The sequence below is a fragment of the Citrus sinensis genome, chromosome 9, assembly GCF_022201045.2.
Source record: "Citrus sinensis cultivar Valencia sweet orange chromosome 9, DVS_A1.0, whole genome shotgun sequence".
NCBI lineage: Eukaryota > Viridiplantae > Streptophyta > Magnoliopsida > Sapindales > Rutaceae > Citrus > Citrus sinensis.
Genome location: NC_068564.1, coordinates 298,270 through 314,346, shown reverse-complemented (window position 1 = coordinate 314,346; position 16,077 = coordinate 298,270). Strand labels below are relative to the sequence as shown.

Here is a 16,077-nt window from a genome sequence, read left to right as displayed (position 1 = left end):
CTAATTATTTATGTGTATTTTTATTTAAAAAGAAATCAGATCATGAGAGAACCTTAATCTACAAAAAAATATCTTCTCTACTAAAAGTTTTGTTTCGTATTAATTTAAAACTTTCTCATTTTATAAAGAATATTACGAGGAAGATTTTAATAGAATTGTACTAAAAGAATCATTTCATTTTCATATCGCGTGTTTAAAAAAAAAAAAAATTCACTCGTCACCACTGTTACAATGATAATATTGTCATAATTAATTATAAACAATAATAATGTTATCCTCATCATCCAAAATCTCTTACCCAACTGGCCCATTCAGCCACCGTGGGACTAAAGTCATGGGGCCTTCGTTCCATTTTTCAACTAGGCCTGAGGCCTACTCATCGACAAATCAACTTGGATCCGAACCCAAACTTTGTGCTTTCGTCACTGGGCCCAAGGTCCAATTCGACATAAACAAGCTCAAATATGTAATAATAATAATACATTTTTATTTTTTAATCCCAGTAAATAATAATGACGTAACGCTTATCGATATCACACGTCAGTAGATAGTGAATCGATGATAAAAAATAGTGAACTTGCTGAATGCGGGTCGTATTTACAAACAAAAATCCTGCAACTTTTGGGATCAAAGATCCCAAATCGAATCTTTCATTTCAGTTCAGTTGTCATCACGCGAAACAGTAATAAAAGAGTAGTACACCAAACAAAGGACGAAGATGACGTTGAGTGGAGTGGCACGTGTGGCATTTGTGGGCTCTCGCAGGATTTTCGCATCACATTTGCCAAGCATGCAGAGCTACACTCCTGCTTTCTCTCGCCAGGCAAGCACTTGACTTGGCCTTTTTTTTTTTTTTTTCAAAATTATATACTAACCGATCAGCCTTGCTACTCTTTTTGTATCTGAGAAAGTTTGTTATGCGTTCTGGGTACTGTTCTATCCATATGAATGTTCAAAACTCAGTTTTATTGAAATATTTGGTTAATCTGAGGGTGATCAACTGATCATTTTGGGATAGTGTTTACTCAGCTGCTTGATTTCGTGTTTTTTTTTTTCATAATTGAGATGATGTTGTGTATGATCGATTGACTGAATGCAGCTATGACATTACATGTTTTTCTTTCGTAGAGCTGTCTTGGGTTGTTATGAATTTTTCAGTCTCTTTGAATCAAAGGTCTTTTGTTCTCTTAATGTCATTTAAGATGTAATATATGTTGTTTAACGGTGCTAGCTTTTCAGTTTCTTTAGTGTTCCAATTCTGCACTTTGGGAAATTTTTTTCAATGTATAGCTGAAAGGAAAGGTTTGTGAAATTTCTAAACAAGGGAATTGTATGCCAGATGAGTGTGGGGATGAAGAGCGTTACTGACCGGCTTCGTGATTCTGGCCTTTTACGGACTCAGGGTCTTATTGGAGGGAAATGGATTGATGCATATGATGGGAAGACTCTGGAGGTTTGGAGAAAAATAATTTATTTTCTTCTACAATGTTCTTCTTAATTTGCAACTATATTGGGTTGAATCTTTGACTACTTGGAGTCCTCCATGTCAGAACTTTTTGGAAAACACAAAAGACTTAGTAGATGCCGTATTATGCAAGTATATTGGTTCCATAGTGTGTGTTTTTATAACGTCAATTAAATGTATTTCATTTTATGACAGGTCCACAATCCAGCAACTGGCGAAGTGATAGCAAATGTATCGTGTATGGGAGGAAAGGAAACAAAAGATGCTATATCTTCGGCTTTTGATGCGTTTAATTGTAAGAACTTGTGACTGAACATCTGTGCGTATATGATTTACTCTTTCGCAGCATTTAGCCTATTTTTGACAAACTAAACCATCAATGCTTGTAATGCTTTAATATTACCAAAAAATGCCATTGGAACTTTGAAATTTACAACTTGACTCTATTTGATTTTTGTACCTGTAGTACCTCGGTGGTTCCTGAAGTAATGTCTTTCTTGATTCATATCTATTGCATGATACTTCTTTGTTAAAGAAAAATATAAAGCAGATGTCCATTCATTCTCAATGATAAGTCATCTGTAAAATGAAGTGTGCTTTTTTCCTTCTAGAGAGGATTGGTATTGCAACTTGGAACCTACTACTGAAGGTTACTGGATAACACTCGTTAGAAGCAAATATTTAGGAGCATTGACGGAACGCCAATCAATTTTTTTCTGAATCCACTTGATGCTGTTAGTCTTGCTTAGAATGCTAAGCTCTTTATTTGCTAACCTTGGTGCTGAAGGATATTCATAACCAAATTAGCTAGGGGGCTTATTTTTGGTTTATAGTATCTGGGATCTGGGATATTTATGTGATTAGTAATTAGTGTGTTGCTTAATTTTGGCCTATTATCTGTGTAGCTTGGAGCAAGCTTACTGCTGCTGAGAGAAGCAAGGGTTTGCGGAAATGGTATAACCTATATCCTTGACCATCTGCTTTGATAGAATATCTAGAATGATCTTAAAAAGTGGGTGCAGACCAGAGCATGCTTAGTATTTATAGAGTTTTGTGTAATATGTGTGGGTGTGTTAATTTCCAGAACATGAAGAGAGAAAATTTCACAGAATTTCACATTTGAATGCTTCTTTATGTATTTTTGCTCAAAGACTTTGGAAAACTTATTATTGTGCTTTTAAGGTGACTCTTTTCCGTTGATGATTTTTTGGCAATTTATCCTGAAAGCTTTTTTTTTTTCCTTTTAATAAGATGCTTATTATTCATACCAAAAGCATTGTTGACTTGCTTTGATTAAAGTTTCCGTTGAAGTTTAATTATGTGCCTAATTATAACATGGCATACAATTGGTTCTGGTGCTGGGAGATTCTGTTCTCTCACATAGACCTTGATATAATTTTTCTTTATATCTATTCTAAGGTATGATCTACTGATGGCTCACAAAGAAGAGCTTGGCCAACTAATAACATTGGAGCAGGGGAAACCTCTTAAAGAAGCTGTCGGAGAGGTAAACCATTAAAAGTTTGCCTTTAGGAATTTAAGTAATCGGTATACCCCACATATTTTTGTTTTGTTGTTGATTTTTTATTATTTTCAATGTTTACATTTTTGGATTTAACATACAGGTTGACTATGGAGCCAAGTTTATTGAGTTCTATGCAGAGGAGGCGAAACGTGTATATGGTGATATAATTCCAGCAACTCTGCCTGATCGCCGGATATTTGTTCTAAAGCAGGTGGCCTTTTGTTTTCAAGTCCTATATCATTACCACGTATCAGTGAATTAATTCTTTTGATAAATTTTTGTTTACTTCCACTCAAAATATTAGTGTCATGTGGAATTTCAATTCAACCACACCTTTAATCAAACAATCTGCTTCTCTATTCTATGATTTGAGAATCCATTAGCACAAGATGATAACAGAAATACTCTATCCAAGGGCTGTTGACGCAGCTTTCCATCAGGTTGACTTTTGTCGACTCAATCTTCCTCAAAAATCATGTGAGGAATAGCATGCACTTTAAACCTTCTAAGTGCTAGGATATCATAAGCGGTTAGGGAAGTCAGTCATCGTGTGACACAAATCCTTCCAACATCCAACTTTTTCGGATTTATTGAAGTAATTATTGGCAATAAGCTTGAATTGAACCATATAGGTTTTAAACCGCCTTTAAAGAATTAATTCTCCTTCTTTGGAAGATGTTATTTTTGTCTCCTTTTTAAATAGTTTTTGCAATCTTTCATCTGCTTTATCTTGCTTGAGGATCTGGAAACTGGAAAGCTGATATTTGATTTCTTATGTTTTTGTATTTGCTTTTAGATGGGCAATTCTTGATATTAAACTTTTTCATACTCTTTGTTAGACATTGTGTGATCTTCTTATATAATCTACTTTTCATTGTTTTTATGCGCAGCCTGTAGGTGTTGCTGGTGCAATTACACCGTGGAACTTTCCCTTGGCTATGATTACCCGAAAGGTGTTTCCACTTGTGCAATTTTAAGTTATTGTCTCAGAATTTTTTTTTTTTTAAATAGTTTGCACACACATGTATAACTGTTTTAAAAGCAGCCAGCCTTTTATCATATAAGTTGAGTGTTTGTATTGATATTTTTAACAGGTTGGTCCGGCCCTTGCTTGTGGTTGTACAGTGGTTCTAAAACCCTCTGAATTTACACCTCTCAGTGCTTTAGCAGCAGCTGAGCTCGCCTTGCAGGCTGGAATCCCACCGGTAATTCTTAAAGAGAATTTTGGAAGTTTGCTGTTCATTTGGCTCTTGTAAGCTAAACCATTGCTGTACACTGAAATGCATTGATGTATAGGGGAATTAGTACTCTCAGCTGGACCTTCTTGAGTTGGGGACTATTGACTTGACTAAAAGTAGTAATTTTTAATTGAAATTTCTGTTTTGTCATTAATTTGATTATTCTTATTTTTGTACTTTTTCAGGGTGTTGTGAATGTGGTTATGGGGAATGCTCCTGATATTGGTGATGCTTTGCTCACGAGCCCACAGGTTTTACTTTCTTAAGATATCTCCCAAACTTTTTATTAAGTGACCTTTTGTTAATCTCATGGGTGATTGTCAGATATACAAATTGTAGAAACTTTGAGTAGCTTTGAATAACTTATTCAGGTGAGGAAGATTACATTTACTGGCTCAACGGCTGTTGGAAAGAAACTGATGGCGGGAGCTGCAGGGACTGTTAAAAAGGTGTGTAGGGTATGACAGTAATGTGTAACCCTAAGCGAGGAGGCTTTAGATATCACCATATTAGCTTGATGCTCTTAACTTGTCTCCTTTAGGTATCTTTAGAGCTTGGTGGCAATGCACCCTGCATAGTCTTTGATGATGCAGACCTGAATGTGGCAGTCAATGGAGCGGTGAGTTGGATTGTCTATAAGTTTCTTATGCAAAGCAAAAGAAAAGTGATTCTCTAAGCATACTTATTTTAATAGTTTGCTCTCATGCTAGATCCGTTTGTCAATGGAGGACAACTAAATCAGACCCTGATAAAAAATGACAACATTTAATATTCTTGTTCCCTCAATTTTTGTTTCAAAAGTATTCATTTAAATGATAAACTTTGTCACTTTTTTTTTATTCTGCCTTAGGAGTTGTACTGCAACACTAAGTATGCAATTAAATGATAAATACCCCACGAGGACACATATTATGCTCAAAAGTCTAGTACTCTAGTCAGGGTTATGTATTTTACTTTTTTCTATGTTACGGGCATCAGTTTTAGAAATAGAATGACATTATTTACATTTGTGCTGGTCAAGGTCTTTTCAAATGGTTTGAACAATAAACTGATACATTCACTTTGATAATTTTGAGTTTACAGATCTATCATTCTACAATGATTAGCTACTAGAATTTAGATTCCATTTAACTAGTTTCCATATCTTGTGGTTAGTAGCTGTATTTCTTTAGTATAAACCAATATTCTATTTTAGCAGAGCTCACTATTACTTATTTTGTAAATACCTAAACCTAGTTGGCAGAAACCTTACTTTTTTTTGCATTCTTAATTATTGGGAAGTGTTCTCCCCATGGTAATGCTAATCAAATTCATTTATGCAGCTTGCGGCAAAGTTTCGTAACAGTGGGCAGACCTGTGTATGTGCAAACAGAGTACTTGTTCAAGAAGGTATATGTGGACATATGTTAAAGATGGATTATGGATTAACGATTTTTTTTCTTAATAATATAGTTATGTTCTCGGTTTCATTTTTCTCCTCAATGTGAAAATATTTTTGTTATTGGTTTTAAAATGTATTATCTGGTCGCTTTCTTGTGTAAATTTACGCAGGCATTTTGTGCAGGCATTTATGAGAAATTTGCAGATGCTTTTTCAAAAGCCGTCAAGAACCTGAAGGTGGGGGATGGCTTTGGCGAAGGTGTAGTCCAGGTATTCATCCTTTACTTTTTCACTGAAATGAATGTTGTGGTTGCATCATTGATCTTCTCATCTGTTTGATGTTATTCTACTTTTTGACATCTGGTACAGATATATGGATAATGCCACTTATCCATTGATGAAATGTGCGTGCAACTTATTAATGATCCTATTACAATGAATTTGCTTGAAATAGTAATCCATTTGTATGTTTCTTTTTCCATGAGTATATGTTTGGCCTTGGATTAACTCGCATTACTAAATTTGTAGATATATGAAATTCTTTATGCAGTTTTATGTAAGCTTGTTATTTTTTTCCTTTCATTATGACTTTGAACTTCATCGGATCATATGTTTAACTTTTGATTTCTACACAGGGTCCACTAATTAATAAAGCTGCATTGGAAAAGGTCAGATATACTCTTGGAATTTTTAAGTTACCAGCTACTGCTGTATCTGTGTCTGCTTCCAGTCTTTGATAAATAGATTTCTGCTCCATTTGGTTGCTCTGGAACTTTGACAGGTTGAAACTTTTGTGGAAGATGCTGTTTCCAAGGTTTGTTTCCTCTCCTATTTTATTGGATATAGTAGTGTTTATTTTGGTGCCAAGAACTGTTATTTCTTCTGAAGTAGTACCATCTTGAAAATTGTCCAGAGTAATGTTCTTTTTGTGTAACGTTGATTGTTTTGTGTATTTCGTTTTCCTCTTTAAGTTATAATCTAGGAGTACTGCTGTTTGTTTTGGTAGTTCATATGATGAACTAAAAAGGTCGGACATGTGGCCTGCTGGCAATTTACATGGAAGATCTTGCATATTTTACATCATTAAGAAGAGACATGACCTGTTGGCCCACCTTTTTCCTGAAAGGACCTTGGACAGTATCAATATGTTATATTTATTGGTTTATCCTGTATTGTGTTACTGTTCACCAAGAACAAAAGCAATGAATAGTCTGGATTGCTGTACATGTCGGTTTCAATTAGCATTGCATTGCTATGTTCTATTTTCTCTTCCTGCCTAGCTAGGAACTATTATTTATTGGTATGGGAAATTTTTACTGTAGTGCTTTCAGTAAAACATTTGATTGACCTTAATTTTATTTGAAGGGAGCAAAAGTCCTTCTTGGGGGTAGAAGACATAGCCTTGGAATGACATTTTATGAGCCTACAGTCCTTAGCAATGTCAAGAGTGAGATGCTTGTTTCGAGGTAAGCCTTGCATGATAAGCTACAATTAAGTTGATATTATCAATATTAATATTTGTTTGGGTAATTATCCTTTACTGCAATGAATCTCAGATTAGGGTATTTCTAATGTTCTTGGCAAATGCTGAGGGAATAATAGTTAATTAGTTTGATATTTATTCTAGAACCAACGTAATGGACTAAGAAACAACAAACTATCACTGAGAGACAAACACCTCTCTCTCTAAAATTTTCCCTGTTCTTCTATCTAGAAATTTCTTTTATGATCATTCCTGAATTTCCAAGAGAAGAAACCAATTTGTATTTGAATTTCTTATTGGGCAGATAATAATTATTGAATCCTTTCCTTTTTTTTCTTTAGAGTAGTTGGAATAGCTAGAGTTATTTAAATCACTTCTCTCCATTTATAGATGTTATCACGTAAATATGTCAGTCTGCAAAAGTTTGATTAGATCTAGCAATTTGGTTTGTGTCTTACGACATATATTGTTACCTCAGAGAGGAAGTATTCGGACCTGTGGCCCCACTTCTATGCTTCAAAACTGAGGAGGAAGCTATCCATATGGCCAATGATACCAATGCAGGTTCTTTTGTCAAATCTGATTTCTCAAATTTACTAAAGAAAGCATAACGTGTTGCCTACCTAATTCTGCAATCGCAGTTGATTGGTAACCTTAACGAATTCACATTTTGAATGATTAGCAACATATTTTCCTCTTCAATGTGTAATATTCAGGGTTAGCTGCTTATATATTTACAAACAATCTTCAACGTACATGGCGTGTCTCTGAAGCTCTAGAATATGGACTCGTTGGTGTTAATGAAGGATTAATTTCAACAGAGGTTGGCCTTATTTGGTTTCACCGATGCATAAACAATAAAAGAAACTTGCAGATTGCTTATTACTTGTTTGTTTCATTGTAGGTGGCTCCTTTTGGTGGTGTTAAACAATCTGGTCTTGGACGGGAAGGTTCAAAGTATGGGATGGATGAATTCCTGGAAGTAAGTAAAATGAAAATACCGTTTTATATAAATTTTTAAAAATTTTAGGGAAGTTAAAATGACGTAATCAACTTTCCCCGTATTTTCTGGGGATTTTATTGAGTTAGTGGATTGCATTTGACTTGGTTCATCTGTAGGAATTACATTTATTCATCACTGATGCCACAAATCTGAATGACTTGCTACTGTAATGGAGCCACAACTACCATTTTTTAGAATGATTTATATGAGTTGTTTGATTTTTTTTCTTTGTGTACTATTTATTTTATTTTGCATAACACCAAGGACCTGAAAGAATCGTCAAGAAATTTGGGTTTTACTTTTCTGTGGTGATCGTATTGAAGCATCCTTTCATTATATGCAGATAAAATATGTGTGCTTGGGAGACATGAACAGAAAATGATGGGCCAGTTTTGTACCTGTATGTTACCGGGCTTATGGAGAAGGTTTGGATCTTGTAGCTCCACTTAGTTGACTTTTATTTGACAACATTTGTTTTTAAAGTTAAATGATTTATTTTATGCAGAAGGAAGGAGCCTTTAGTACTGCCTTTGAACTGTATTTTGAAGACGGATTGGAATAGTGTGAGCCTCAAGCGTTTGATGTGGAGGTAGTAGTGAGCCATAGTTGGTTTGCTATTGATACCCCATGTACATAAATAAGTTTGCAAAATGGAACTTGAATGTCTAGTAGTGAGCCATAGGTGGTTTGCTATTGATACCCCATGTACATAAATAAGTTTGCAAAATGGAACTTGAATGTCTGGTGTCATAAAGATTTTGCCGTCAACACCCAAAACCTAATGGGAAAGAACTTTTCTTCTTTTGGTATCATTACATTTCCGCGGGGTTATGTTTCTCTTGATCAGATATGAATCAAGATTCCATGGTATTTATACCCCCCCATCTTTCTGTAACAGTGTTGCTTCAGTACTCTCTTTGCATAACAATTTGTAAAGGTTTTGTTGGTGGAATCGCTTGTGTTTGTGACAACACAGTATAAACTGTTTGGTACGTATATTTTGCGATGATGGTAACTTGATGAACTCAAGAAACCAGACTCATTGCAAATCAGATCATATGATAGGGAAGAGCCTGGGCCGCTAGCTCATTTCATGATATGATTCAGGACTATCCAGCCAACCTTAACAAAATTGGAGTCCCACATTTCAGTTAAAAAGAGAGTCCAGAACCAATACCAATTCCTTCTCTTTTAAAATGTTACCAGAGAAGAATAGGACATCCAAATCTCCATGGATTGTTCTAATATGTACAAACAAACCCCGAATGTTTCGAGGAGTGAGAACACACAGTTCTTGTTTGAGCTGTTATGGTTGATACTAAATAAAACATTAGATTCGATGTCCCTGAATGACCCGAAAATTTGAGGAGCAAGAGTTTTTTGTGTTCATTTCCTGAATCGTCCGAGTCTTACTACATATTTCGACAAACTTTGAGCATATCATGTAGATTAATATAATATAAATATCTATCTATGTTAATTTAATAGAGGTATGAAAAGTCACATCATTTGGTAATAGATTCTTTCTGCAACATAACAATTGAATACACACAAAAATATTGTAACTTAATTTTCACCACAAATTGTATACTATGCACTCAAAAGTTGCCCTTCAATGCCTTCACCTGCAAGCTAACTTGCATCTTATTGCATGAATCAATTTCTATGGTTCTACTTTAAGGTCAAGAAAATATCAATCACCGAGATCATGTAATGTGATTTGAGGATTTCCGTTGCAGACCATTAAGTACGGGAAATGGATAACGCAGCACACAATCAATTCCCATTAGGAAAGTGAGAAACCAGATAGAAAAGAGAGAGGCTTTGTAAAGTATTCTAAATGGAACATAAAGATGGGACCCGCAAATTCCCCATCAAAAGGAATATATTCATTTTAAAGAATAATTCTCTAGATGCTTGAAATTCAAGCAAACATGGCCTTAACATTAAGCCAACTCAACTTTTTTTTTTTTTGCCCTTTCCCTTTCCCTTTATTTATTTATTTATTTTTTTCTTTTTGTTCTCTGGATTATAGATTTTAGTTAAGTAATATCGAGAACTAAAAGTTAAACTCTAACTTTGCTTGATTATATTATGCAGCGGACAGCTATGTGTGACAATTGTAGTCTAAAGAGGAATCTCCAAATCTTAAATGAATTAATGCCTTTGCTTTTCTTTACATATGGACAGACAACTGCCCAAACATAAGGCAATTTCATATTATTCACAAAGGAAAGCTATTGGGGCTGGCCTTACAATAGATATGAGAAATTGAACTTCAATGTTGTAAATCTGGATATTATCAATTTCCCCCACTACTGAAATCAATATATACTATTTATTTTCTTCCTGTTTTCATAATAGTTAATAAATCATTTGGCATTATAATTTTATAATATTGGTCTTATTTTTAAATACACTTTTATTCATATTTATTATTAATTAAATAAATTATACAAATGAAAATTAAAATAAAAATTTTTATGTACTAAAAATCAGAAATATAAGTTTCAGTGGAAATAAAAAATTGATAATAAGATATTTTTCTTATACTTTTTTTGTTATATTTAAATATTTTTCCTTGTATAAATATATACTTTATATTCCCAAGATAAAATACCAAGCAATGACATATTTACGCTTCTTTTCCTTTAAAATTTTCATGCTAAATTAAACAGTTATTGGTTGTTCTAAAAACGTTAATGGGATCAATGATATATATAGATTACAATAGGGGGAAATTAGCAATCTTCCATTGTAAATCTTTTATTCTCACATACCATGCATATATGCATTGGCTTGATTTAGATTGATGAGTGGCAATGTTATGTGAATTGTTTAGAAAATTAAACTACATAGCCAAAAAATCATAATCCTAGCCAATAACGGATCCAAGAATGGAATAAGTCGTGAATTAGATGGTTACAAAGAAGAATCCTCCTTTAATTGTCAAAGAAGAAAGCATTTATTCCCATTTAGATTTTGGTAAATAGCACACAAATTTTTTATTTTTTAAATTTTTTTTATCATCTCCCGCTAGATTTGACATCTTGCATGAGCTTTAAAAAGGAGAGATGTGGAGAGCTTTATAATGTTCTTTACTCATCTTCATTCACTTCTTTTTTTTACTAAGAGTGGGTCCATTCTCAATATGTTGAGTTTGACCTATTCAAGTCATTTATTTAATAGATATTTGTCGTTAATATTGGTTTGGATGAGAAGACAATCTTCAAAACGACAAAAGATATGAGAAGTTGAGTCCCAAGAAGCTTTAGAAAATGAGAGGTCCCCTTGCTCATATTATCAAAAGCTCCACATTCGTTGCCCTTTATGCATTGATGTTCACAAATTCACATAATAAGAACCACATAGACCCCTAAAGTTGCTTGCATCTCATGTTGCCTAGTGCCTTAATTTCACACCTATTATCCAAAAAGATTTTGATTATTTGTCTTGTAAGCTCAATTTCAAATTCTTATCCATACTTTTTTTTTGGTATATTAAACTATCTCGTATACGAAGACCACATTAGGTCTTGACTAATCCAGATTCGAGCTGAGTAGAACTATTAGGGCGGCAAAGTTCTCCCAACAAGTATTTAACGTAGCTGCATTCTCAAGTCTCGAACCGAGAACCTTGGTTAAACTAAAACAGCCCCATGTCAGCTGATATACACGCTTGTTGGTTTCTTATCCATACTTTGTTGATAATAAAGGCATGCATAAGTATATCACATAATGTGGCAATGGGGAATACTTGATTCCATGGGATTCATCCCAGAAAGTTTTGGATATGGTTACTAAACCTCTAACTCACATAAGACCTCATTAATTTACCAAAATGCTAGAACGAGAAAGAGATTTATTATCAATTTAATATGTATAGCAAACATGAGAATGGCCATGAATCTAATATCTAATAATAGAATAATAGAATCTTTAATCATAATATCAGATACATTTTTCATAATATTATGAATTTTTTTCTATCCTGTCAAGTATCAAGGAAACCTTTTTCTTGGTAATGACATAAAGAAAGTCTTCGTGCTTCTAACCATCATAGCTGAGAGAGTTATTAGTTCATGATAAGCTAAAAAGGTGATTGTACTATTCTCTAATGATGCACATATATAATGGCTAGATTATATTTATATGTTTTATAACTGCTTATATTGAAGAGAACGGTTCAAGGAAAGAAGAGTAAAGTGTAACATATAGTCCATCATCATTGCTTGATGGGTCTCACTCATCATATCTTATGCTTATTAAAAAGTTTCACATGGTAGAAGAACAAAACTATAAAGATATACTCTACTTTAGGTGATGGAAAAAGATACATTACTCTCAGACATTACAGATATGTACATTAATATTATTACAATGCAGAGATCCTGATCTCCCCCCACCCCCAAAAAAAATTGTTTGCTCTATGAAAATGTGATTAGAGATATTTCGTTTCTGTAAATTGTCAGAGATACATGTCGGTATGTTGAGTACGTTACATCTTAGAATTATGATATGTGTGTATATCGAAGAGAGAGAGAGAGAAAGAATCTTTTTGGCAAAGGAATGGCTGCTGCATATTAGAATAGGTGCACTTTATTTCAATTGTTGATTATTATTATTATATAAAATAAATTGTAAGTGTTACATTTTCCTTTATGCAAGGTTGGCTTGTACCTTATACGTTCAACTTGACCAAAGCCATTAGCTAGCTAGCTCGTCTTAAAAAACGCACCCTATTCTCCTCTATTTGCATCGCATTTGTTCTTGAATCTCTTTGTATTCTCCAAGTCCCCTCTTAGAGAGAGAAAGAGAATAATGTTCCAACACCACAAGAAGCCCTCTTCTATGAATTCCCATCATGATAGGCCCTTGTGTGTTCAAGGTGATTCTGGCCTTGTCCTCACCACTGACCCTAAGCCTCGTCTCCGTTGGACCGTCGAGCTCCATGAACGCTTTGTTGATGCTGTCACTCAGCTTGGAGGACCAGATAGTAAATACTTCAAACTAAATCTTTTAATTTATCACTCTCTTTAATTAATTTTTCAACTACAATACTTCTCCTCTCTTTCAATCATCTTTTTCGCTTGTTAATGTTAATCTGTATTGGTTTAATTGGTAATGAATTTTCAGAGGCCACACCAAAAACTATCATGAGAGTTATGGGTGTGAAGGGGCTTACGCTTTACCACCTAAAAAGCCATCTTCAGGTTTGAATGGAACAATTAATATTTCTTGCATGCACATCTTTTTTGAATTTGCTTTTGATCTAATTAATACCACTTGGTCGTGTTTTCGATATCAGCGGCTTCTTCTTTTTCTTTTTCTTCTTCTTTTGATTATTATTTTAATTTCTCCTCTATTGGTTTAATTAGAAATTCAGGCTAGGCAAGCAACCTCACAAGGAATTCAATGATCACTCCATAAAGGACGGTAAGCTAGCTGGAGAGAGGAGAGGTTACTTTCTTTCTAGGGTTTTAATGAATTATCCCCATTTATTCTTTTAATGACCTTCTTTCTTTTACCAATAATTTAGCTATTAACTATTAACAATTTTTTTTTATAAAATTAAAATTTTTTTTTATGCATTCCAACTTCAGGCTTAGATCTTCAACGAAACACTGCATCTTCATCTGGCGTGATCGGTCGCAGCATGAATGAGTATGTGCTGCTACCTACAATTTTTAAACCTTTTTTTTTTTTTAAATGTCCCATCTAGCTAGTAATTAAGAAGCAAGCACATGTAATATAGATAGATGGTTTTGACGAACGATAATAACAAGAATTAATCACCTAAGTTTTGTTTTTCATTTTTTATTTTTTGGGGTGTGGTGTTCCGATAATTTCTTGTGGAATGTGTGTGTGTGGCTGTATTTAACAGTAACTCACACATGGTTGATGCGATTAGGATGCAAATGGAGGTGCAGAGAAGACTTCACGAACAGCTCGAGGTAATTAAGTAAATAATTAAAATTTGTACATCTTGGATCTTCAAATTAAGAACAAATCCTTTAAGCACTTGACATATATACTCGTGCAGGTGCAAAGACACCTTCAGTTAAGGATTGAGGCTCAAGGAAAATATATGCAGTCAATCTTGGAGAAAGCTTGTCAAACCCTAGCATCTGGCGAAACCGTGACACCGGCAAGTTTTAAGGGCACTATTGGAAATCAGGCAGTTCCCGACGTGGGAACCATGAAAGATTTTTGTCCTCCTCTTAATTTTTCACAATTTCAAGACCTTAATCTATATGGAGGTGACCAAATTGATCATCTCCAACAAAATATGGACAGGCAATCATCACTAGATCATGGATTCATGCAGAGTAATGATAATATTTGCCTCGGGAAGAAGAGGCCTAGTCCTTATAATGGGGGTAGTGGCACTGGCAAGAGCCCTTTGATGTGGTCTGATGATCTGAGGTTACAAGATTTGGCCACGGCGCCGTGCATTGGACCTCAAGATGATCCTTTCAAGGGTGACCAGATTCAGATTGCACCGCCATCAAATGATTTGGATTCAATCTCAGATATTTATGAAACAAAGCCGGTGCTCTCTGGAGATGCCGTGAGTAGTGAGAAGAAATTTGAAGCATCATCAGCGAAGCTTGAAAGGCCATCGCCGCGAAGAACACCAATTTCAACGGAGCGGATGAACCCAGCTATGATGAATACTGGTGGCATGCAACAAGGAAGAAATTCACCATACGGGTGAATTAATGTTCTTCTAACGTAGATATTATTTTTAAGGGACCTAATATAAATTAATTATTTAAGTTCCCAAGTATGAGAGAATTAGGGTTTTAATTAGGTCTTGAAGATTAGCAATTTAATTACTTTAGGGTTTCCTCACAGCTATGACATAATGCCGTGCATGCATGGCAAAAACTTTATCTATTGAACTGCTACTTAAACAGTAAATCTGTACTTTATTTTATATATGACGATACTTGTCAAATCTTTCTGCTTTCTTGCAAAATGATTCATGAAGCTATATTGATTTGAAGTGATAATTCATATCCGTATCGTTTGATCTGTATATATAGAACTCAAATATATTCTCGATGCCATTGCTTTATATGTATCTGCTTCATTCTCACAAGACATACATCTCTGGTCATTCTCATGCTCCTTTTCCTTTTAGGTTTAATTTTTAGTTTCAATCCTTTATCATGCATAAAGTATTTTACATGAGATGAGTCACAGCTGCATGCAATGGTCTCGCACTAGAAACAACATTGTTTGTATATTATTTCAATTTTCTCTTTAAAGGAAAAGCATATCGTATGAAACTACACAATGCGAGCATCAAAATCATTTGATTAAACAGAAAAAGTTTTTATTGATTTTCGTAGGGGCGGGCATTGTTGCCCAAAACAGTAGGGTTCTCTATTCAGTCTGTGTCACTACACAAAAAGGAGAAAGAGCGAAGCTCCCATTGAAACCCCTCTCATATCAACCTTTTTTTTTTTTTTTTTTTTTTATCTTACACTTTTATAATTAGTGATTGTCTAATGTTGGAAAAATGAATATATTTAATTAAAAATATATATGGAAATTATTAAAAAAAAAGTAAGGGAATTGTTATAATTTTCCAATTTATTCCTAAAAATTTTCAGAATTAATTGAAAAATTAAATGCAAAATAAATAAATTGAACTGCATTAAAGAATTGAATGACACAATAGGGGGCTTCGCTATTTTTTCCTTATAAAAAAATCAAAATAAAATTGACAAATTGAACTTCATTTAAACAGTTCGATTTAATTCAAGATCGGTTAAACAATTGCTCACTTTACTACTATTACTACTACTACTACTATTATTATTATTATTGCTATTATTATTGCTATTATTATTATATGTAGTTCAATTTTCCAGGAGAAAATAGGCTACAATAGCTAGCTTGTTACACACGCAGCATGCATGTCTTTCGTAAAACACCGGAACATCGTCTCATTTAATTTATGCAAACATATAAA

The 16,077-nt window shown here is 34.1% G+C and overlaps 2 protein-coding genes across 5 annotated transcripts; both read left to right on the top strand.

The window, feature by feature from the left end:
* The first annotated feature begins 589 nt into the window (after nt 1-589).
* LOC102625593 (succinate-semialdehyde dehydrogenase, mitochondrial) lies at nt 590-9,046 on the top strand. 3 transcript variants are annotated; one of them, XM_025093686.2, is made up of 21 exons: nt 590-823; nt 1,325-1,453; nt 1,661-1,760; nt 2,371-2,419; nt 2,885-2,972; nt 3,091-3,201; nt 3,881-3,943; nt 4,085-4,195; nt 4,414-4,479; nt 4,600-4,677; nt 4,770-4,847; nt 5,551-5,617; nt 5,793-5,878; nt 6,244-6,276; nt 6,390-6,422; nt 6,974-7,074; nt 7,570-7,655; nt 7,808-7,914; nt 7,996-8,073; nt 8,438-8,519; nt 8,578-9,046. In XM_025093686.2, exons 1-20 carry the CDS (start codon nt 719-721, stop codon nt 8,474-8,476), a joined length of 1,608 nt encoding a protein of 535 aa, XP_024949454.1. In that variant the 5' UTR covers nt 590-718; the 3' UTR covers nt 8,477-8,519; nt 8,578-9,046. The 3 variants fall into 3 exon arrangements, with proteins under 3 accessions (XP_024949454.1, XP_015381305.1, XP_006493749.1); XM_015525819.3 differs by having other exon boundaries at nt 591-823; nt 8,600-9,046; XM_006493686.4 differs by having other exon boundaries at nt 592-823; nt 1,340-1,453; nt 8,600-9,046.
* Nucleotides 9,047-12,776: 3,730 nt separating this feature from the next.
* LOC102624965 (myb family transcription factor IPN2) lies at nt 12,777-15,060 on the top strand. 2 transcript variants are annotated; one of them, XM_006493683.4, is made up of 6 exons: nt 12,777-13,089; nt 13,230-13,306; nt 13,472-13,529; nt 13,697-13,757; nt 13,978-14,047; nt 14,137-15,060. In XM_006493683.4, exons 1-6 carry the CDS (start codon nt 12,915-12,917, stop codon nt 14,809-14,811), a joined length of 1,116 nt encoding a protein of 371 aa, XP_006493746.1. In that variant the 5' UTR covers nt 12,777-12,914; the 3' UTR covers nt 14,812-15,060. The 2 variants fall into 2 exon arrangements, with proteins under 2 accessions (XP_006493746.1, XP_006493747.1); XM_006493684.4 differs by having other exon boundaries at nt 12,780-13,089; nt 14,005-14,047.
* Nucleotides 15,061-16,077: the final 1,017 nt, after the last annotated feature.

Excerpts from the sequence above, each read along its gene's own strand:
- LOC102624965 (XM_006493683.4), top strand. The coding sequence starts at position 12,915 with ATGTTCCAACACCACAAGAAGCCCTCTTCTATGAATTCCCATCATGAT. Across the intron at positions 13,090-13,229 it reads TCAGCTTGGAGGACCAGATA|AGGCCACACCAAAAACTATC; the intron begins GTAAATACTTCA and ends ATGAATTTTCAG. Across the intron at positions 13,530-13,696 it reads TGATCACTCCATAAAGGACG|GCTTAGATCTTCAACGAAAC; the intron begins GTAAGCTAGCTG and ends TTCCAACTTCAG.
- LOC102625593 (XM_025093686.2), top strand. The coding sequence starts at position 719 with ATGACGTTGAGTGGAGTGGCACGTGTGGCATTTGTGGGCTCTCGCAGG. Across the intron at positions 6,277-6,389 it reads ATAAAGCTGCATTGGAAAAG|GTTGAAACTTTTGTGGAAGA; the intron begins GTCAGATATACT and ends GAACTTTGACAG. Across the intron at positions 8,074-8,437 it reads GGATGGATGAATTCCTGGAA|ATAAAATATGTGTGCTTGGG; the intron begins GTAAGTAAAATG and ends CATTATATGCAG.